Source organism: Pseudorca crassidens, chromosome 1 (assembly GCF_039906515.1).
Source record: "Pseudorca crassidens isolate mPseCra1 chromosome 1, mPseCra1.hap1, whole genome shotgun sequence".
In the NCBI taxonomy this organism is placed as follows: domain Eukaryota; kingdom Metazoa; phylum Chordata; class Mammalia; order Artiodactyla; family Delphinidae; genus Pseudorca; species Pseudorca crassidens.
Window position 1 is genome coordinate 182,415,555 of NC_090296.1, and position 22,868 is coordinate 182,438,422.

The 22,868-nt window shown below is 35.3% G+C and overlaps 1 protein-coding gene across 27 annotated transcripts in view; it reads right to left on the reverse strand.

The window, feature by feature from the left end:
- CCDC7 (coiled-coil domain containing 7) overlaps positions 1-22,868 on the reverse strand; it is a 331,505-nt gene that overhangs the window by 253,182 nt on the left and 55,455 nt on the right. For all 27 annotated transcript variants that reach the window (XM_067702677.1, XM_067702668.1, XM_067702526.1 and 24 more), the window contains 3 exons: positions 14,488-14,518; positions 13,228-13,317; positions 2,735-2,820 (listed from right to left, as the gene is read on the reverse strand). In XM_067702677.1, the coding sequence (XP_067558778.1) occupies positions 2,735-2,820; positions 13,228-13,317; positions 14,488-14,518 (207 nt within the window). The remainder of the gene's footprint in view (positions 1-2,734; positions 2,821-13,227; positions 13,318-14,487; positions 14,519-22,868) is intronic.

Below are 22,868 nucleotides of genomic sequence, written 5' to 3' on the forward strand. Positions count from 1 at the left end.
TGTTAAAATGACATACTACCAAAAGAAGTCTACAGACTCAGTACAATCTCTATAAAAATACCAATGGCATTTTTCACAGAACTAGAACAAATAATTCTAAAATTTCTATGGTAACACAAAAAGACCCCAAATAGCCAAAACAATCTTGAGAAAGAACAGAGCTGGAGGTAGCATGTGCCCTGATTTCAACCTATACTACAAAGATACAGTAATCAAAACAGTATAGCACTGGACAAAAACAGACACACAGTTCAATGAAACAGAGTAGAGAGCCCAGAAATAAATTCATACATATATGGTCAATGAATCTAAGACAATGGAGGCAAGAATATACAATGGGAAAAAGGCAGCCTCTTCAATTAATGATGTTGGGAAAACTGAACAGCTACATGTATTGTAGAAGAATCAAACTGGACTACATTCTCACACCATATACAAAAGTAAACTCAAAGTGGATTAAAGACTTAACTATAAGGCCTGCAACCATAAAACTCCTAGAAGGTAACATAAGTGGTACACTCTTTAACATTGGTGTTAGCCATATTTTTGGTATATGTCTCCTCAGGCAAGAGAAACAAAAGGAAAAATAAACAAATGGAACTACATCAAACTGAAAAAAGCTTTTGCACAGCAAAGCAAACTATCAACAGAATGAAGAGTCAGCCTACTATATGGGAAAAGATATTCCCAAATGATACATGTGATAAAGAGTTAATATCCAAATACAAAGAACTCCTACAACTTAACATCAAAAAAACCAAAAAATCTGATTTTAAAATGGCAGAGAACCTGAATAGACATTTTTCCAAACAAGGGGTCTAGATGGCCAACAGGTGCATGAAAAGATGCTCAACATTACTAATCACCAGGGAAATACAATTTAAAACCTCAATGAGGGGCTTCCCTGGTGGCGCAGTGGTTGAGAGTCCGCCTGCCGATACAGGGGACATGGGTTAGTGCCCCGGTCCGGGAAGATCCCACATGCCGTGGAGCGGCTGGGCCCGTGAGCCATGGCCGCTGAGCCTGCGCGTCCGGAGCCTGTGCTCCGCAACGGGAGAGGCCACAACAGTGAGAGGCCTGTGTACCACAAAAAAAAAAAAAAAAAAGAAAGAAAAAAAAACCCTCAATGAGATATCACCTTACACCTGTCAGGATGGCTATTAGCAAAAAGACAACAAATAACAAGTGCTGCAAGGATGTGGAGAAAAAGGAACCCTTGGTGCTTTGTTGGTGGAAATGTAAATTGGTGCAGTCACTATAAAAAAAAGTATGGGAGTTCTTCAAACAATTAAAAATAATACTACCATATGATCCATCAAGTCCATTTCTGGGTATTTTTTCAAAGAAAACAAAAACACTATCCCCAAAAAATACATGCACCCCTATGTTCATTGATCATTATTTATAAATGCCAAGATATGGAAGTAAACTAAGTACCCATCAATAGATGAATGGATAAAGAAGATGTGTGTATATACAGATATAGATATACAGATATAGACATAGATACCATATATATGATTTAATATAACTCAACCAACAAAAAGAATGAAATCTTGCCATCTGTGACAACATGGATTGTCAGACAAAGAGACAAATACTGTATGATTTCACTTATATATGGAATCTAAAAAACAAATGAACAAACATAGCAAAACAGAAGCAAACTCATAGGTACAGAGAACAAACTGGTGGTTTCCAGAGGGGAGGAGGGAAGGGGAATAATTAAAATAGGTAAGGGAGATAAAGAAATACAAAATGCCAGTTATAAAATCAATAAGTTATGGGATGTAATGTATAGCATAGGGAATATAGTCATTAACATCATAATAACTTCGTGTGGTGACAGACTTATCATGGTGATCAATTTGTAATGTATTAAAATATCAAATTACTGTGTCATATACCTGTAACTAATAAGCCAATTATACTTGAATAAAAAAGAAAGTAAAATTTCATAAGAAATTCATATTTTTAAAAGCCATAAAATCCATAAAGGTTAAATGATAAATAATTGAATAACATTTCTCAAACTGACATCTCGTTGGTATGATTAAAATATGGTACATTGAGATGGGAAAAGGATTTCCAAAGTACATTGGTCATTTTTTCTTCTCTGGTCATCTTTTCTTTTCTCAAGAAAAGGCCATTTGTCTGATGAATTTCTTTTCAGAATTTGTGGAACTCTATAAAGTTTGAATTCATAGTTTTGTTAATAAGCTATATATTTATATGAGGGTTTGATCAAGCAAATTCCAACTGCATAAATTATATTAGTAAAGAAAATATTCTCTTGGTAAGGCCACTTTACAATAACTCATATACATTAAAAACAGATACTTTTTTTAATAAAATAAGACAACCAAGAAGTACAGTAAAAAGGAAGAGCCCAGAATGGGGAGAGGGATTAACATACAAATTACAAATCATTAGCGAAACCATCAAGAAAACACTGTAAATCCTTTTTTCCCTAAAATTATTTGTATTTAATTGTTTACCTATTCCTGAATATCTTGTGATTTATTCTACTCTAACCCATTTTTAGTTCTTTGCTCTTCACTTCTCAGCTTTCTCCCATAATCATATCCTGGTCTGCTTATAAAACTATATATTTGCTAATGCTATGCTTTTTTAGAAACCTGTTAATAAGTTATATTTATATGACCCTAAATTGTATAAAATGAAAATATAAGTTTATAAGTAAAAAATATTAACAAGTATCTTTATGTCTTACTCTTCTAAATCTTCAGATATTCCTTCGTCTTTTTTCTTCTCCATTTTCATAGTTTTCTTTTGTCGCTCACTTGTAGCCTTTGGTTTCTATGTAGTTTTATATAAGCCAGAAATAAACAGTTAAGGAGACCATAAATTAAAGGTAAATACATGATAATACACATTACTAAGATTGCCATTTTACTTTGAGAATCACTATACTATGTTTCAAGGGAAATTATCTGAATAAAAGCAAAACAAAATTAATGATATAGGCTGAATGTTTGTTATAGTGCTTTACAGAATGTAAGTTGCAAATACATATCAAACAATTAAATTCCTTGACAAATTACAGTCAGTTCTGCTATAACATTGCATACAACATCCTGAAAATCACCTCACTGTGAAAAATCATATGATAAAAACTGCAGGATATATGAGGAAAATGGGGTAAGGTGCACAGAACGCAAAAAAACTGTCGATGATACATTAAAAAAAATAAAAACTTAAGAACATTAATCCAGTTTTATACAGTTAAATGATTAAGAAATACATACTACGAGAAACATAGCTCTTTATCTTGAATAAGACATGAAGCTTGTTTTTGGAAATGAGCATCAAACAGATTTCAACTTGTGAGTTATTATGCAGTATGCAAAGGAAGGCTATCTGAAATTGGATGAAAAGTTTTAACACCATATGTGGACTGGTGTGGTACACAATACACATGGTAAACCGAAGAAGCTTGTAGAAGCTGTTTTTCTACATTCACCTAGTACTATTTTCAGATGAATTTGTGCATAAGCAAATGTAAAATTCACATTATGCTCAAACTGTTCTGTCATGTTGTAACAAATCTGCATTTCAAAACAAATATTAGAGCAGAATTGACCACAGGTTTTAAAGTATTCTTGAACTACTATGTAGTAGTGGATTATTTTCTACAAGGAAGTATAGAAAAAATTTGACAATTAGAGTATTGAAACTTTTAGATGAGCTTAATAATAGACACTACTAGGTATTGGGAGATCATTTCCTATTTCAGACCACAACCTCCAACAGATACCAAATTCACTGTAGCAAAGTTCTCACAAGTTAAACCCCAAGTGTAACAATTCCTATAAAATATAGAAAATAAGTATAATAATAACATTTTTAATGAGAATTGTTAAGGTTGCCAAATAATTTTCCAGTTTAAACACGAGTTTTGGTACATATTTCCTACTAAGAAAAATCTAATATACTGGCAATCAAAACATACTAAAATAACGAAAGGGAAAAAAGACTAAAAAATAACGAACAGATCATCAGTGAGTTGTGGGACAACTTCAAGTGGATTAATATACTTACAGTTGGAATTCATGGAGAGAAGGGGTGGGAAAAGAGAATAACTATTTGAAGAAATAATGGCCAATTTTTTTCAACTTTGATGAAAACTGTATATCCACAAATCCACAACAGTACAAGGAAAACTAACCCCCAAAATACATCATAATCAAATTACTTAAAAGCAGCAATAAAAAGAAAATCTTAAAAGCAGACAGCGGAGAAAAGCAGAATACACACAAGAATAAACAAGAAAACAGATTTCTTGTAAGAAATAATGCAAGCCTGAAGACAAAGGAGCAATATCTTTAAACCACTCAACCTAGAATTCTTTATCCAGGAAAAATATCTTTCAAAACTGATGGCAAAAGAAATTTTTTTTGGTCTGGAAATCAAAGAGGTGAAAGAATTCAGCAGCAGCAGCCCTGCACAATAAAAAAAATAAAGAATCCTTCAAGGAGAAGAAAAATGATACCAGATAGGAATAAGAAAATACACAAAGAAGAATACCACAAATGATAATTATGTGGGTAAATATAAAGACTGTTTTCCTGTTATTTAAATCTCTATAAAAGGTAATATTTTACAGCAAAATTAATAACAATGTGTTGTGCAGTAAAATGTATAAAAACAATTGCACAAAGGCCAGAAAGGGACAAATGAAAGTATGTTTCAAGACTCTTATATATGAAGTGATTCGATGTCATTTGAATAGAAACTACAGTAAGTTAAAAACAAGACTGTAAACCCTAAAGCAGCCAATAAAGCAACCCACTGAGCAGCAAATTAAAAAGTAATACAGATTTTGCTACCTGAAAGTAGGGTGCTGTTGCAACACATAACTAAAACTATGGAAATGGCTTTGAAATAAGGCAATAGTGGCAGAGGCTGGAAGAATTTTAGGAAGCATAAAAAAAAATATTCATGAAAATATATTATGGGAAGAGGAAACATCCTTTAACCTGATACATGGTTTTGAAAGAGAAAGAGAGACAGAAAGGCAGGCTGACTAATCACAAGAAACAAGAAAACATTCCCCTTAATATCAGGAACAAAACAAAACAAAATGCCTGCTTTCATACTGTCTATTCAGTATTATTCTAGAGGTCTTTTCCAGTGTAGCAAGGCAAGAAGAAGAAAGTATTACAAGTTGGAAAGCAAGAAAATTTAGGCAATCATTTACAGATACTTCAATTATGAAAGTAGGAAATAAAAATCTAACCATTATGATAGTGTAGCTAGGTTTGTAGATGGAAAATTCAATATACAAAAATTTGTTACATTTCTCTAGCAATAGCTTTAAAATATTTTGTAAGATACAAATAACATAGCATAAAAATACAAAGTACCTAAGATTAACCTAACAAAAATGAATAAGAGCTTTATGAAGAAAATCATAAACACTGATTGTAAGCATTACAAAACTTTCCAAAATTGTGACATTTAATGTTTGTAAACAAAAAGATGTATCTTGATATCCTATATGTAAATCTCTCAAATTTGATGTACAGCTTGAGTGCAATAGTAGAATTTGACAAATTAACTCTAAAATTTACAAGAAAGTGCAAAGACCAAAAACAAATAAATTCTCATATATTACAAGGTGGGTTAACTTGCCCACAAAATACCAGGACTTACTATAAATATATAATCATTAAAGATCTCAGTCATTGGTGTAGGAATACACAACACCAATAGAACAGAATGGAAAGAACAGAAACAAATCTTTTTATGCAGTAATATTTTCTAGCAATAGCATACCAAAATATATATATCTAGGAGCTCCTATTTAGGAAGCTATAGTAGAAAGCCAGGTGATGGCAGAAGTGGAATAAATAAGGAGTCAGGCTAATGTAACTGTGGTTGGCACTCTGCAGAGCCAAGGGGAGCTGCAGGTACAGTCTCAGCTCTCCTGTTATTTTCCCAGCCTTTGCCCTGTGTAATGATGAAGATGCCATAAAAATATTGGCAGGAGTCCCTCCCATTAGGAAGCTTGCACAAGTCTCTTAGATAGCCTCATCCACCAGAGGGTAGACAGCAGAAGCAAGAACTACATTCCTGCAGCCTGTGGAACAAAAACCACATCCACAGAAAGACAGACAAAATGAAAACGCAGAGGACTATGTACCAGATGAAGGAATAAGACAAAACCCAAGAAAAACAACTAAATGAAGTGGAGATAGGCAACCTTCCAGAAAACAGAATTCATAATAATGATAGTGAAGACGATCCAGGACCTCGGAAAAAGAATGGAGGCAAAGATCGAGAAGATGCAAGAAATGTTTAACAAAGGCCTAGAAGAAATAAAGAACAAACACACAGAAGAATTAAAGAACAGAGATGAACAATACAATAACTGAAATGAAAAACACACTAGAAGGCATCAATAGCAAAATAACTTAGGCAGAAGAATGGATAAGTGACCTAGAAGACAGAATGGTGGAATTCACTGCCATGAAACAGACAAAAGAAAAAAGAATGATAAGAAATGAAGACAGCCTAAGAGATCTCTGTGACAACATTAAACACACCAACATTCACATTATAGGGGTCCCAGAAGGAGAAGAGAGAGAGAAAGGACCTGAGAAAATATTTGAAGAGATTATATTTGAAAACTTCCCTAACATGGGAAAAGAAATAGCCACCCAAGCCCAGGAAGCGCAGAAAGTCCCAGGCAGGATAAATCCAAGGAGAAACACACCGAGACACATAGTAATCAAATTGGCAAAAATTAAAGACAAAGAAAAATTATTAAAAGCAACAAGGGAAAAACGACAAATAACATAGAAGGGAACTCGCGTACGGTTAACAGCTGATTTCTCAGAATAAACTCTACAAGTCAGTACGGAGTGGCACAATATATTTAAAGTAATAAAATGGAAGAACCAAGATTACTCTACCCGGCAAGGATCTTATTCAGATTCGATGGAGAACTCAAAAGCTTTGCAGACAAGCAAAAGCTAAGAGAATTCAGCACCACCAAACCAGCTCTACAACAAATGCTAAAGGAATTTCTCTAAGTGGGAAACACAAGAGAAGAAAAGGACGTAAAAAAACAAACCCAAAACAATTAAGAAAATGGTAAGAGGAACATACATGTCGATAATTATCTTAAATGTGAATGGATTAAATGCTCCAACCAAAAGACACAGGCTTGCTGAATGGATACAAAAACAAGACCCATCTATATGCTGTCTACAAGAGACCCACTTCAGACCTAGGGGCACATACAGACTGAAAGTGAGGGGACGGAAAAAGATATTCCATGCAAATGGAAATCAAACTGGAAATCAAAAGAAAGCTGGAGTAGCAATACTCATATCAGAAAACTAGACTTTAAAATAAACAATATTACAAGACACAAGGAAGGACACTACAGAATGATCAAGGGATCAATGCAAGAAGGAGATATAACAATTATAAATATAATATATGCACCCAACATAAGAGCACCTCAATACTTAAGGCAAATGCTAACAGCTATACAAGAGGAAACTGACAGTAACATAGTAATAGTGGGGGAATTTAACACCTCACTTGCACCAATGGACAGATCACCCAGACAGAAAATGAATAAGGAAACACAAGCTTTAAATGACACAATAGACCAGACAAATTTAATTGATATTTATAGGACATTCCATCTGAAAACAACACATTACACTTTCTTCTCAAATGCACATGGAACACTCTCCAGGACAGATCACATCTTTGGTCACAAATCAAGCCTCGGTAAATTAAAGAAAATTGAAATCGTATCAAGCATCTTTTCCGACCACAACGCTTTGAGATTAGAAATCAATTACAGGGGAAAAAATGTAAAAAACACCAACACATGGAGGCTAAACAATACGTTACTAAATAACCAAGAGATCACTGAAGAAATCAAAGAGGAAGTCAAAAAGTACCTAGAGACAAATGACAAGAAAAACACGATGACCTAAAACCTAAGGGATACAGCAAAAGCAGTTCTTAAGAGGGAAGTTCATAGCTATACAATCCTACCTCAAGAGACAAGAAAAATCTCAAATAAACAATCTAACCTTACATCTAAAGCAACTAGAGAAAGAAGAACAAACAAAACCCAACGTCTGTAGAAGGAAAGAAACCATAAAGATCAGAGCAGAAGTAAATGAAACAGAAACAAGGAAAACAATAGCAAACATCAATAAACTAAAAGCTGGTTCTTTGAGAAGATAAACAAAATTGATAAACCTTTAGCCAGACTCATCAAGAAAAAGAGGGAGAGGACTCAAATCAATAAAATTAGAATGAAAAAGAAGGACACCGCAGAAATACAAAGCTTCATGAGACACTACTATGAACAACTCTATGCCAATAAAATGGAAGACCTGGAAGAAATGGACAAATTCTTAGAAGGCATAACCTTCCAAGACTGAACCAGGAAGAAACAGAAAATATGAACAGACCAATCACAAGTAATGAAATTGAAACTGTGATTAAAAATCTTCCAACAAACAAAAGTCCAGGACCAGATGGCTTCACAGGTGAGTTCTCTTTAGAGAAGAGCTAACATCCATCCTTATCAAACTCTTCCAAAAAATTGAAGAGGAAGGAACATTCCCAAACTCATTCTACGAGGCCACCATCACCCTGATATCAAAACCAGACAAAGATACTACAAGAAAAGAAAATTACAGACCAATATTACTGATGAATACAGATGCAAAAATCCTCAACAAAATACTAGCAAACAGAATCCAACAACACATTAAAAGGATCATACACCATGATCAGGGGGATTTATCCCAGGGATACAAGGATTCCTCAGTATATGCAAATCAATCAGTGTGATACACCATATTAACAAATTGAAGAATAAAATCCATAGGATGTCCACTCTCACCACTATTATTCAACATAGTTTTGGAAGCCCTAGCCATGGCAATCAGAGAAGATAAAGAAATAAAAGGAATCCAAATTGGAAAAGAAGAAGTAAAACTGTCATTGTTTGCAGATGACATGATACTATACATAGAGAATCCTAAAGATGCCACCAGAAAGCTACTAGAGCTAATCAATGAATTTGGTAAAGCTGCAGGATACAAAATTAATGCACAGAAATCTCTTGCATTCCTATACACTAACAATGAAAGATCAGAAAGAAAAATTAAGGAAACAATCCCATCACCACTGCAACAAAAATACTAAAATACTTAGGAATAAACTTACCTAAGGAGGTAAAAGACCTGTACTCAGAAAACTGTAAGACACTGATGAAAGAAATCAAAGATGACATAAACAGATGGAGAGATATACCTTGTTCTTGGATTGGAAGAATCAACTTTGTGAAAATGACTATACTACCCAAAGCAGTCTACAGATTCAATGCAATTCCTATCAAATTACCAGTGGCATCTTTTCGAAAACTAGAACAAAAAATCTTAAAATTTGTATGGAGACACAAAAGACCCCGAATAGCCAAAGCAATCTTGAGGGAAAAAAACGGAGCTAGAGGAATCAGACTCCTTGACTTCAGACTACACTACAAAGCTACAGTAATCAAGACAATATGGCACTGGCACAAAAACAGAAATACAGATCAATGGCACAGGATAGAAAGCCCAGAGATAAACCCATGCACCTATGGTCAACTTATCTGTGACAAAGGAGGCAAGGATATACAGTGGAGAAAAGACAGTCTCTTCAATAAGTGGTGCTGGGAAAACTGGAGAGTTACATGTAAAAGAATGAAATTAGAACCCTCCCTAACACCATACACAAAAATAAACTCAAAATGGATTAAAGACCTAAATATAAGACCAGACACTATAAAACTCCTGGAGGAAAACATAGGAAGAACACTCTTTGACATAAATTACTGCAAGATCTTTTTTGACCCACCCCCTAGAGTAATGGAAATAAAAACAAAAATAAACAAATGGGACCTAATGAAACTTAAAAGCTTTTGCACAGCAAAGGAAACTATAAACAAGACGAGAAGACAACCCTCAAAATGGGAGAAAATATTTGCAAATGAACCAACAAAGGATTAATGTCCAAAATATACAAGCAGCTCATGCAGCTCAATATTAAAAAAACAAACGACCCAATCCAAGAATGGGCCGAAGACCTAAATAGACGTTTCTCCAGAGAAGACATGTCTAAGACAGATGGCCAAGAGGCACAGGAAAAGCTGTTCAACATCACTAATTATTAGAGAAATGCAAATCAAAACTACAATGAGGTATCACCTCACACCAATTAGAATGGGCATCATGAGAAAATCTACAAACAACAAATGCTAGAGAGGGTATGGAGAAAAGGGAACCCTCTTGCACTGTTGGTGGCAATGCAAACTGATACAGCCACTACGGAGAACAATATGGAGGTTCCTTAAAAAACTAAAAATAAAATTACCATATGATCCAGCAATCCCACTACTGGGCATATACCCTGAGAAAACCATAATTCAAAAACACACTTACACCCCAGTGTTCATTGCAACACTATTTACAATAGCCAGGTCATGGAAGCAACCTAAATGCCCACTGACAGATGAATGGATAAAGAAGATATGGTACATATATACAATGGAATATTACTCAGCCATAAAAAGGAACGAAATTGGGTCATTTGTAGTGAGGTGGATGGACCTAGAGACTGTCATACAGAGTGAACTAAGTCAAAAAGGGAAAAACAAATATCATATATTAATGCACATATGTGGAATCTAGAAGAATGGTACAGATGAATCTGTTTGCAAGGCAGAAATAGAGACACAGATGTAGAGAACAAACGTATGGACACCAAGGGCGGAAAGCGGGGGGGTGGGGTGGTGGTGGTGGTGGTGGGATGAACTGGGAGATTGGGATTGACATATATAGACTAATATGCATAAAATAACTAATAAGAACCTGCTGTATTTAAAAAAATAAGGTAAAATTCAAAAAAGAAAAAATAAGGAGTCAGCAAAGTATAGGCCAAATCTGCCCTGCTGCCTGTTTTGTAAATAATATTTTATTGTAACACAGCCATGGTCATTCAGTTATGTATTTTCTGTGGCTATTTTCATATCACAGCAGCAGACTTGAGTAGTTGCAACATAGACCCTATGCTCTACAAAACCTAAAATACTTGGCCTTTACATTAAACTTTTCTGACACCTGAAATAAGTAAATGGCTAAGATATTAATTAGGGAAACATTACCAAGTACAGTGGACACCAGCTATTTGTGCCCAGTATCCTTTTTCCATTCTGTTAAGAAACAGCACCAGATTTAGAAGTGTTCTTCAACTCCCTCATCTCAAACTGTCTTGGTGACATCTGACCCCAGGCAAGACCAGTAAGATACAATCATCTAAAAATTGACATTGTAGAAGGGAAGTAGTAGAGCTTAGTAATTCCAGAACCCGTATCCAAAGGGATGGGAAGAAAACAGTCATAAACTCCCTCTCTAAAATTTCCCTGAAAGGACGGAAGTAGTGGCTATCCATGAATTTCTGTTATTTTAACTCTAAGAGTTGTCCTGGTTCTCTCACCAAACATGTTGTTCAATTTTCCCTCAATTCTTTGAGTTACCCTACTAGCCATCCAATACATTTCTTGCTTTAAATAGTGTCAGTTTCTCCTGCTTACAAAAAGTAAAATAAAACCCTTAACTGACACACATTAACATCTGGCAGACATGGTTCTTGATTACTAAAGTTGGTTGCCTATGAAAATAAAATTATTAAGAGATAATATCAGTTAGTAAAGAAAGCTCACTCTGGAAGAAAATTGATATAGTTGTTATTAGAAATCCTGACTTTAACATAATTCTGTTAGCCATTATTCTCTTCCTACCATCCCCTTCTCTGAAAACAGGCTATCTCTCAGATCTCTTGGTCACCACCTTTGTGTGGATATAATATTGCTACTGTATATGCAGTAATGCTCCTTCCACATTTCTCATTCACACTTCCATACTTCTTTAGGTTTTCTCATACAAAATTTAAAGAAACAGTATAAGAAAGTAAAACCAGAAACTGCTGCAACATTTTCAAGTCATGTACAAAGCTCCAAAGATTTTGAATGTGGATCTAACAGTGCATGATTAAGTGTTGAATCCTTACACTTGGCCAGACTATTCAATCATTTACTATGACAATTTACTGCTTTATTTTAATTTTTTTTATTTTTATTCCCACTGGGACCTATACCTAGATGAAGCTATTCCTAATTCAACTTATGTGACAGCCCTGGTCTTACATTTGACACTTATGTAGGATCACTGCTTCTCTAACTGATTAAGTAGCAAATCTGGTACTACTTCTGCTTCCTCCTCTACTAAGGAGGAAATACCAAGTTACCAACATTAGTAGATTCAAGAGTATTTTTCTTCATTCTATGTTAATTTTGTGTCAAAACATACATCTTATATTTTTACATAGTTAAAAATTTGCTTCTAATCCACCATTTGACTTCATTGTGTATAGTTTGAAATTTATAAGCTATATAAAAACGGCAGAGGAGGAGGGGAAAAAAAGGAAACAAATTCTATCCTTGGTATTTCTATTCACTCTATGTAGTAAGAGTGAACTGGGACACACACATTACACAGTTGCAAAGAATACAATAAAATGCATTTAAAATATATTTGTAAACCTAATTTATTGATATTTTAATAAAGTTAAATATTTGGCTTAGACATACCTTTCAGAATGTTTCAATTTTATGTCTGCTTTTCATAGCATCCTTTCAGTTTTGATAGCTAATATGGTAATTTAGGACTTCCCTGGTGGCACAGTGGTTAAGAATCTGCCTGCCAATGCAGGGGACACGGATTCGAGCCCTGGTCCGGGAAGATCCCACATGCCACAGAGCAACTAAGCCCGTGTGCCACAACTACTGAGCCTGCGCTCTAGAGCCTACAAGCCACAACTACTGAGCCTGCGTGCCACAACTATTGAAGCCCACATACCTAGAGCCCGTGCTCTGCAACAAGAGAAGCCACCACAATGAGAAGCCTGCACACCACAACTAATAGTCCCCACTCGCTGGAACTAGAGAAAGCCTGCGTGCAGTAACAAAGACCCAATGCAGCCAAAATTAAATATAAAATAAATAAATTTTTTAAAATATATGGTAATTTAGAATATAGCATTATCTTATTTTTTTAAAGCACAGCTGCTACCAATTAGTAATATTGGTATGTATGCCATTTTCAGACACTAAAATTAACTAACCTCTGTACTCTTCAACTTTTGTAGTTCATTTTCCAGCATCAGTTTCTCCTCTGACAACACTTGGAGGTCACTTTGAATCTGTGTGTTTTTCTAAAAGAAATATTATAACTTCATTAATAATGAAAAGCAAACATATCAATATAGAGAGGTTATTTGGGCACTTAATTATTAAAGTAAGAAAGTCTTCATTAACTCATAAAAATAATGAACCATTGGTATTAATCTGCATAGTGAAGTTATAATTGGTGTTGAAAGAGGCAAAGGAACTACCAGTGATAGTGGAATTTCAAAAGACTGTGGGAGGGGCTTCCCTGGTGGCGCAGTGGTTGGGAGTCCACCTGCCGATACAGGGGAGGTGGGTTCATGCCCCGGTCTGGGAGGATCCCGCATGCCGCGGAGTGGCTGGGTCCGTGGGCCACGGCCGCTGGGCCTGCGCGTCCGGAGCCTGTGCTCCACAACGGGAGAGGCCACGGCGTTGAGAGGCCCGCATTACCGCAAAAAAAAAAAAGACTGTGGGAATGGAATATTACTCAGCCATAAAAAGAAACAAAATTGAGTTACTTGTAGTGAGGTGGATGGACCTAGAGTCTCATACAGAGTGAAGTAAGTCAGAAAGAGAAAAACAAATAAATACCGTATGCTAACACATATATATGGTATCTAAAAAAAAAAAAGAAAAAAATGCTTCTGAAGAACCTAGGGGCAGGACAGGAATAAAGATGTAAACATAGAGAATGGACTTGAGGACACGGGGAGGGGGAAGGGTAAGCAGGGACAAAGCGAGAGAGTGGCATGGACATATATACACTACCAAATGTAAAACAGATAGCTAGTGGGAAGCAGCCGCATAGCTGAGGGAAATCAGCTCGGTGCTTTGTGACCACCTAGAGGGGTGGGATAGGGAGGGTGGGAGGGAGACGCAAGAGAGAGGGGATATGGGGATATATGTATACATATAGCTGATTCACTTTGTTATAAAGCAGAAACTAACACACCATTGTAAAGCAATTATACTCCAATAAAGATGTTAAAAAAAGAAAAAGACTGTGGGATGTTATAGTTCAGTATTTTAGAAATGAAGTGTTTCTGAGTGACAATTAAATCTAATAAAATCAAAAGAATAGACAAAGCTTTCCAGCTCACATATGCATAAAAATCTCTTGAATAAACTGACTCTCTTGACATATCCTGACAATTTCTAGACTGTATTAACAACATCAAGGACAAAGTGCAATTTCAAACTGAAAGCACTATACTTACAGCCTCTAACAAAACTTGCTCACTCATAGCTCTGAAAAACAAACCAAAAATATCTATAATGTATTATAATTTTAAATTTATATTTTTATGTAATATGCTTATATATTTTCTTTGTAAAAACCTTAATATAAATAAGGTTAGAGTAAACTTTGACTAGCATTCCAAAAATTCAATGCTTTTCCTAGAGATACTGTTAGCTTGCTGTGTCTCTTCCCAGAACTTGTTCCATGGATTTATATAACACTTCACATACCCTTTCAATTCTATACTTTTTGTTAGTGGGCTGGATGTCTGTTTTGTTTTCTTTTTCACATAAATGATATTGTATATGATGTTCTCAAATTTTCCACTTAACACAATTTCTGAGATGTATTTATATCAGTAAACATAGATTTCTCTCACTCCCTTTAAATACAACTTCTTATTCCATAGCAGGGTTTGGCAAACTTCTTCTGTAAAGAGTCAGATGGTAACTATTTTAGACTTTACAGGCCAGGTGATCTCTGTCACTACTACCCAACTCTGCAAAAGCAGCTACAGATGATGGGTAAATGAATGGGTATGGCTACGTTCTAACAAAACTTTATTTACAAAAATAAGCTGCAGGCTAGATTTGACTCATGGACTGCAGTTTGCTGACAACTGTTCCATAGTATGGATAAACTATATTTTTTTGACTGAGTTTTTATTCATTATAATCAGAATTTTTTAAAGCTTAAGATATGATTAACATATAATAAAATTCATTCATTTAAAATATACAATTCAATGGCTTTTAATATATTCACTAAGTTGAGTAACTATTACCCCTATCTAATTTTAGCACATTTTAATTACCCCGGAAAGAAATGCTGTAGCCATTAGCACTCACTCTCCATTTCTCCCAGAACTGCCTAAGCCCTGGCAGCCATCAGTCTATTTTCTGTCTCCACAGATTTGCCTATTCTGAATATTTCATACAAACAGAATTGCACAGTATGTGGTCTTTTGAGACTGTTTTCTCACAACTAGCATAGTGTTTGTATCATGTATCAGTACTTTGTTCCTTTTTATTGCCAAATAATATTACATTGTATGAATATGCTCATTTTATTTATTCATTCATCAGTTTATGGACATTTGGGTTGTTTCCACTTTTGGGCTATTATGAATAATGCTACTATGAACATACATGTACAAGTTTTTGTGTGGACCTATGTTTTCATTTCTCTTAGGTATAAACATAGGAAAAGAATTTCTGGGTCATATGTTAACTAAATATTTAACATTTTGAGCAACTGACAAACTGTGTTCCATAGCAGATGTACCACTTACATGATGTACCAGCAATGTATGAGGGTACCAATTTCTCTACATCCTTTCCAACAATTGTTATTGTCTGTCATTTTTATTATAGCCATCCTAGTGGTTGTGAAGTGGTATATCATTGTAGTTTTGATTCCCTAATGACTAATGATGTTGAGTATCTTTTCATGTGCTTATTGACCATCTGTATATCTTGTGTGGCAAAACGTCTATTCGGATTATTTGCCCATTGTTAAACATGGTTATTTATCCTTTTTATTACTGAGGTGTAAGAGTTCTTATGTATATTCTGGGTGCAAGTCCCATATCAGATACATGATTTATGAATAGTTTTCACATTCTATGAGTTGTCTTCTCACATTCTTAATTGTATTAAGAACCTGCAGCACAAGTTTTTAATTTTTATGTTGAGTTTATCTATTTTTTTTTTTCTGTTGTTGGTTGTGCTTTTGATATCTTATTTAAGAAACCATTGACTGGGACTTTCCTGGTGGTCCAGTGGTTAAGAGTCTGCGCTTCCAATGCAGGGGTCCTGGGTTCCATCCCTAGTTGGGGAACTAAGATCCCATGTGCAATGCAGTATGGCCAAAAAAATTTTAAAAAGAAAGAAACCATTGACTAACTCTAAGTCAAAAATATTTACTCCTGTGTTTCTTTAAGAGGTTTATAGTTTTAGCTCTTAAATTTAGGTCTTTGGTAATTTTGAGTTAATTTTAGTGCATGGCACAAAGAAAGGATCCAACTTAATTCTTTTGCATATGGATATCCAGTTCTCCAAGCACAGTTATTAAAAAAACTATTCTTTCCTCACTGAATTATCCTGGCCTCCATGTTGATAATCAGTTAATTATAAATAAATGTAATGGTTTATTTCTGGACATCATTTCCATTCATTCTATTCCATTGATCTACATAGGTCTATCCTCATGCCAGTACGACATTGTCTTAATTACTACAGGTGTATTTAGTTTTAAAATCACTAAAGTATGAGTCCTCCAACATTGTTCTTCTTAAGATTTGACTATTCTGGGTTCCTTGTATTTCCACATGAATTTTAAAAGCAACTTGCCAATTCATGCAAAAACAAAGTTGGGATCTTGATAGAGATTGCATTAAATCTGTAGATCAATTTGGGAAATATTGCCGTTTTAAGATTAGTTAAGTCTAACAGTCCATGAAAATGGGATGCCTACCTGTTTGAGTATTCTTTAAAGTACTTTCAGTGTTTTGTAGTTTTCGGTGCACAAGTCTAGCACTTCTTTTGTTAAATTTATTCTCATTCTCTTTGGTGCTTTTGTAAATGGAATTGTTTTATTTCATTTTTGGAATGTTCCTTGCTAGTGTATTACTTTCCTATGCTATGACAAAGTGTCACAATCTGCGTGACTGGTGACTTAAAACAACAAGAATTTATTCGCTCACAGTTCTGGAGACTATAAATCTAAAACTAAGGTGTTGGTACAGCCATGCTCCCTCTGAAACCTCTAGGGGAGAATCCTTCTTTGCCTCTTCCAACTTCTAGTACTCCCAGCATAACTCCAATCTCTGCCTCCATGACTGTCTTCCCTCTGTGTGTATTTGCCTTCTACAATATTATTATAAGGATACCAGTCATATTGGATTAAGGGCCCATCCCCCTCCACTATGACCTCATCTTCACTAATTACATCTACAATGACCCTATAGCCAATTAAGTTCATTCTGAGGTACTAGAAGTTAGAGCTTCAACATGTATTTGGTGGGGGGGGGGGCACAATTCAACCCATAACAACTAGTGTATTAAAATATAATTGATTTTTATTTATGAAGCTTGTATATTGCAACCTTGTTAAATTAATTTACTTCTAATAGTTCTAATAGATCCCTTAGAATTGTCAATAGATAAGGTCATGACATCTGCAAAAAGAGGTAGTTTTCATTTCCTTTTCTTCTCTAAATGCCCTAGATAGAACCTCTACTACAATGGTCGACAGAAGTGGTAAGAATGTCCTATTTTGTCCCTGATCTTAGAATATATTAAGTTTTTTCACCATTAAGTTTTTTCTTTAATATATTAGAGAGAATATATTATGATGTTAGTTATAGGTATTTGTAGATAGTCTTTATCAGATTAAGAAAGTTCCCTTCTATGCCTAGTTTGTGGAGTATTTTTTATCATAAAAGGCTATTGGATTTTGTCAAATGCTTTTACTTTGTCTAGTAAGCTAATCACGTGATTTTTTCTCCTTTATTCAATCAATATCATATATTACATTTATTGATATCTGCATTTTATTTATTTTTTTATAAATTTATTTTTGGCTGCGCTGGGTCTTTGTTGCTGCGTGCGGACCTTCTCTAGTTGCAGTGAGTGGGGGCTACTCTTCATTGTGGTGCACAGGCTTCTCACTGCAGTGGCTTCTCTTGTTGCAGAGTGCAGGCGCGCGGGCTTCAGTAGTTGTGGCTCATGGGCTCTAGAGCACAGGCTCAGTAGTTGTGGTGCGTGGGCTTAGCTGCTCCACGGCATGTGGGATCTTCCCGGACCAGGGCTCGAACCCGTGTCTCCTGTGTTGGCAGGCTGATTCTTAACCACTGTGCCACCAGAGAAGCACAATATTTGCATTTTGAACCAACTTTGCATTCCTGGGATAAACCCCACCTGCTTGTGGTATATAACCTTTTTTATATGTTATTGGATTCGATGTGCTAGCATTTTGTTGAGTATTTTTGTGTTCATATTCATAATATATTGGTCTGCAGTTTTCTTGTGACACTGTGGTCTGACTTTGGTATCAGAGTAATACTAGACTCATAGCATGAGTTGAGAAGTATTAACTCCTCTTCTACTTTTTGAAAGAGTTTGTAAAACAGTGATATTAATTCTTCTTTAAATATCTGATAGAATTCATCAGTGAAGCCATCTGAGAATTTCTTGTTGGGAAATATTTTAATTAGTAATTGAATCTTTTTACTTGTTTCAGTTATACTCAGATTTTCCAGTTCTTGAATCAGTATAGTCTGTCTTTCTAGAAATTTGTCCATGTCATGTAAGTTGTCTAATTTGTGGTCATACAGTTGCTCATAGAATTCCCTTACAATCCTTTTACCACAGATGATTGAGCCATACTCCTGCTAACAAAAAATGTAATTCTTTCTAGATTTTTGCTATTATCACAGTGATATGATAAATTTCTTTTTACATATGCCTCCTTGAGAACAGTCCTTTCTCTAGGGTAGATTAAAAGAATAAGGCAACCGTTTTGTTGCTATTGTTAAATAAACTATGCTAAATTGTTCTTGAAAGTGGGCAATTTCTATGGTACTAGCAATTTAAGAGTATTTATTACACTGCATCTCTGTCAAGACTTGATATTAGAAAACTTCTACTTTTTGTTAAACTGATGGGGGAAAAAATGTATTGTTGCTGCTTTGCTTTCTATTTCCCTGATTACATATCAGATTGAGCATCTCCTAAAATGTTTATTGGCCATTTTTTGTCTCTTCCTTAAATATCTATATCTATCTATATATATATATATATATATGTACTTTGCCTATTATTTGAAGGTTGTTTGCCTTTTTGTGGAATTATATATTCTTATTATCACTCTTTTCTTCTATATGCACACATATTTTCTCCCATCCACTGCTTATCTTTTAACTTTGATTCATTTCTGAAGATACTTTTAATTTCAATAGTCAAATGCCTTCCCTATATTTATGATTCTGTTTTCTGACATTTATGTCTGTAATAAACATTAAATTTAATTTTTTGCATGGAGTGAAGACTCTGTCATTATCTTCTAACCAAATGGATGCCTTTTGCCTTGCCAGTGCCCTAACTGGTCACTGAAATTCATTCAAGACTTTGAATTTGCCACCTTGGAATTATGATAATTCCACCTTTGACATAACATACCTACCTGTGATACATGTACCTGGGCTAAAGACAGTTTGAAAGGCAAGACAGCTTATTATCCTTCCTTCTGACTCTTCCGCCTCTTTAGAAAACACATCATGATAGATTTCTTAATAGGCCTGCTGTCCCCTCAGGACTACACATGATTCTGGTGATGGGCAATATTGTCACCGATGTTGACAACTTTATTCCCAAGATTAGTCACCAGATCTAAATACTCTCTTCACCAAAGAGGTACTATGCCTTGGAAAAAATACCCTGCAATCCAATCTCTACTTGTAATCCCAATATGGCCCATAATTGAAGAAAGAACTTTTCAAGGTCCTCTGAGTCTATGATTACTTGTCCATTTCCCACTATCCACAGACCAAACGGCTAGACAATGCATTGACCAGATCCTGAAAAAAAGGTATATCAGCTTTCCCCAAGGACTAGCATGATTGCCCTAACTTGTTACTGTATAATTCATCCATAATAACGAAATACAATCCTTTTTTCTAAATGTTATCCTATATTATGGTTTTCATCCCACCACATCTGCTTACCACTAAGCACCTCATAGGTAGACCCCACTCCTTTTTCTGGGAACCCCCTGACCCCTCCCCTCTGAATTAGTATAATTCCTAAGAAAGCTTACATGACCATAAGCCTTCGATTAGAGCTGACTGGTCCAGAAATAGGCACCTGCCTCTGGCTGCACTGACAATTTTCTCACCAAGGACTTTTAGACTTGGGAAATTCATATATTATCCCTCAGAGTAACTAAAACTGAAAGATTAGATTTAGGAATTGTCAGCAATCAGGGCCTCCCACCCATAGGCAAAAAGTTAAAGAAAATAGAAGGAAGAAAGAGATCTGCAATAGGAGAAAATGAAGCTCTTGTACAGAGGGGGAAAAAGTGTCTTGATAGTGTTCAAGTTCTGGTTTATACTTGTTTCTGAAATTGAGCCATATTGCTGTTGTCTTCTTAATAAAATTCATCTTTTGCTCAGACCAATTTGAGTTGGGATTTTGTCCCAAGCACTCAGCCACATGACAGAAGTTCAATAAACACAAGATACTCTTAAAATGTTAGTGTAGTTTTAAGCTTCAATGACTTCAGAAGTATAAATGCTACAAACTTACCCCAAAAATAAACATTTGAAAGTTTAATTATTTCCATTCTTTAACACATTTAGTTTTGTGAATTTTAAATAAATTAATTTTTTTCAGTCTCTCTGACTGAATATGGAAAATGCTGACCCAAACAGAATTTAACCAAAAAAAATTTACTATTCAAAAATTTTTAAATAAGTACAAAAGAAATGTACATAATCAAATTTCGAAATGGTGTCTTTTGAACAGTTGTATCATTATAGTCTCCAAATTATTAATTCTTAAAACTGCACTAAGACTTTTGCCACAGCCTGTTAAAGGATATAACTGTAACAGGCTGTTAAATGGAGGCATCAACTAAGACTCTAAGCCCACTGCTTGTATCATGAGGAATATTATATTCCAATAAAGATGTGGAAAAAAATGCAAAAAAAAAAAAAAAAACTAAGAAGAAAGAAAAAAAAGAGGGACTTCCCTGGTGGTGCAGTGGTTAAGAATCCGCTTGCCAATGCTCAAACACAGGTTTGAGCCCTGGTCCAGGAAGATCCCACATGCCACAGAGCAACTAACCCCGTGCACCACAACTACTGAGCCTGCGCTCTAGAGCCCACGAGCCACAACTGCTGAGCCCACGTGCCACAACTACTGAAGCCCACGTGCCTAGAGCCCGTGCTCCACAACAAGAGAAGCCACCACAATGAGAAGCCTGTGCACTGCAAAGAAGAGTAGCCCCCGCTCGCTGCAATTAGAGAAAGCCCGCGCACAGCAACAAAGACCCAATGCAGCCAAAAATAAATAAATAAATTTATTAAAAAAAAAAAAAAAGAGGAAGAAATGAGGCAGGTGACCATTACCACTGAAGAAAACAGTAGGCAGCCAAGGAAGGGAGAGTGCTAAAACCTTTCACCCACATGGATAATATAAAAGGGTCAGGAAAGAAGATTTAGAAAGAGTACTTCTAAATATTCTTTACAGAGAGCTGTCTGGTGCCTTGAGACCTACTCAAATACTTAAGGGAGAGGTGGATATGATGGCCATTATTAGAGAGAGGCACCTTAAGGAGAATACTCAGAAAACTGGTTTATGTTATTTGAATTTATGCAGAAGGAAGGCAGTGACAGTCAAATAAGACCTTTCTTTTATACCTTACCTTTCTTCCCAAAAACATGGAGAATAGAAAATACAAATAGTTAGTGAGAAAGGAGGTAAGAAAAGAGAAAAGCCAACCACATCCCCCGGTAGGCTCTAGGGAAAGGGGAGAGAATCCTAACTTTGAATGAAAATGAAAATATTGACTAATATCTGACAGGGGATTTTAATTTCCAATTCAGGACAGTGCTTATAATTATATTTAAATTAATTAACTAAGAGTGATCAGAACACTCATGGTACTGCCCTAGTCTTTTCTAGGAGCAGAGGGAAAACTAGCCCCAGTAAGCAAATATAAATGAATATAAGGAGTCTGAAAAAAGTTCCTTTGTGATTTTCTTCTACACGACATGCTTTTCAATATAACAATTGTGAAACTAATATAGCCACCTGTAAGAACTGTAGGTCATCCACAATGACTTTCAAGATGCTTCTCGACAAGCAAGCAATGTACTGAGCATATTCTGACCAGACAATTATACAAAGCTTATTCTGTGTATAAGACAATTCAAGTTGAGAATCCTCACCTTTATAGTAATCCATTCAGCTAATCCTTCCCACTGCTTTCTTTTACGCCCAGGAATTTTAAAACCAGTTATAACTAGTACCCATAGTCTAATATGAGGAGCTAGAATAAATAATAGTAATACATATGACTGCTTTAATACCCTGTTCCAATAGAAAGAATATTCATGGAAATCAGCCTCCTACTTTAAGAATGCCCCTAGAACATGCTAAAAGCTTTCATCTGACAAATTTGTGGAAGTTTTTACCCTACCCTTCTGATAGGGAGGACTCTAATGAGATAGAAGAGGGAAAAAGTAAAATAAGGCCTAACTTGATTACATACCAAGTACCTGACCACCAATTAATGTAAGCCGTTAAGTTCTTTAGTTCCATTTTCAACAGCTGCCCAGGATATCCTTTTCTTTAC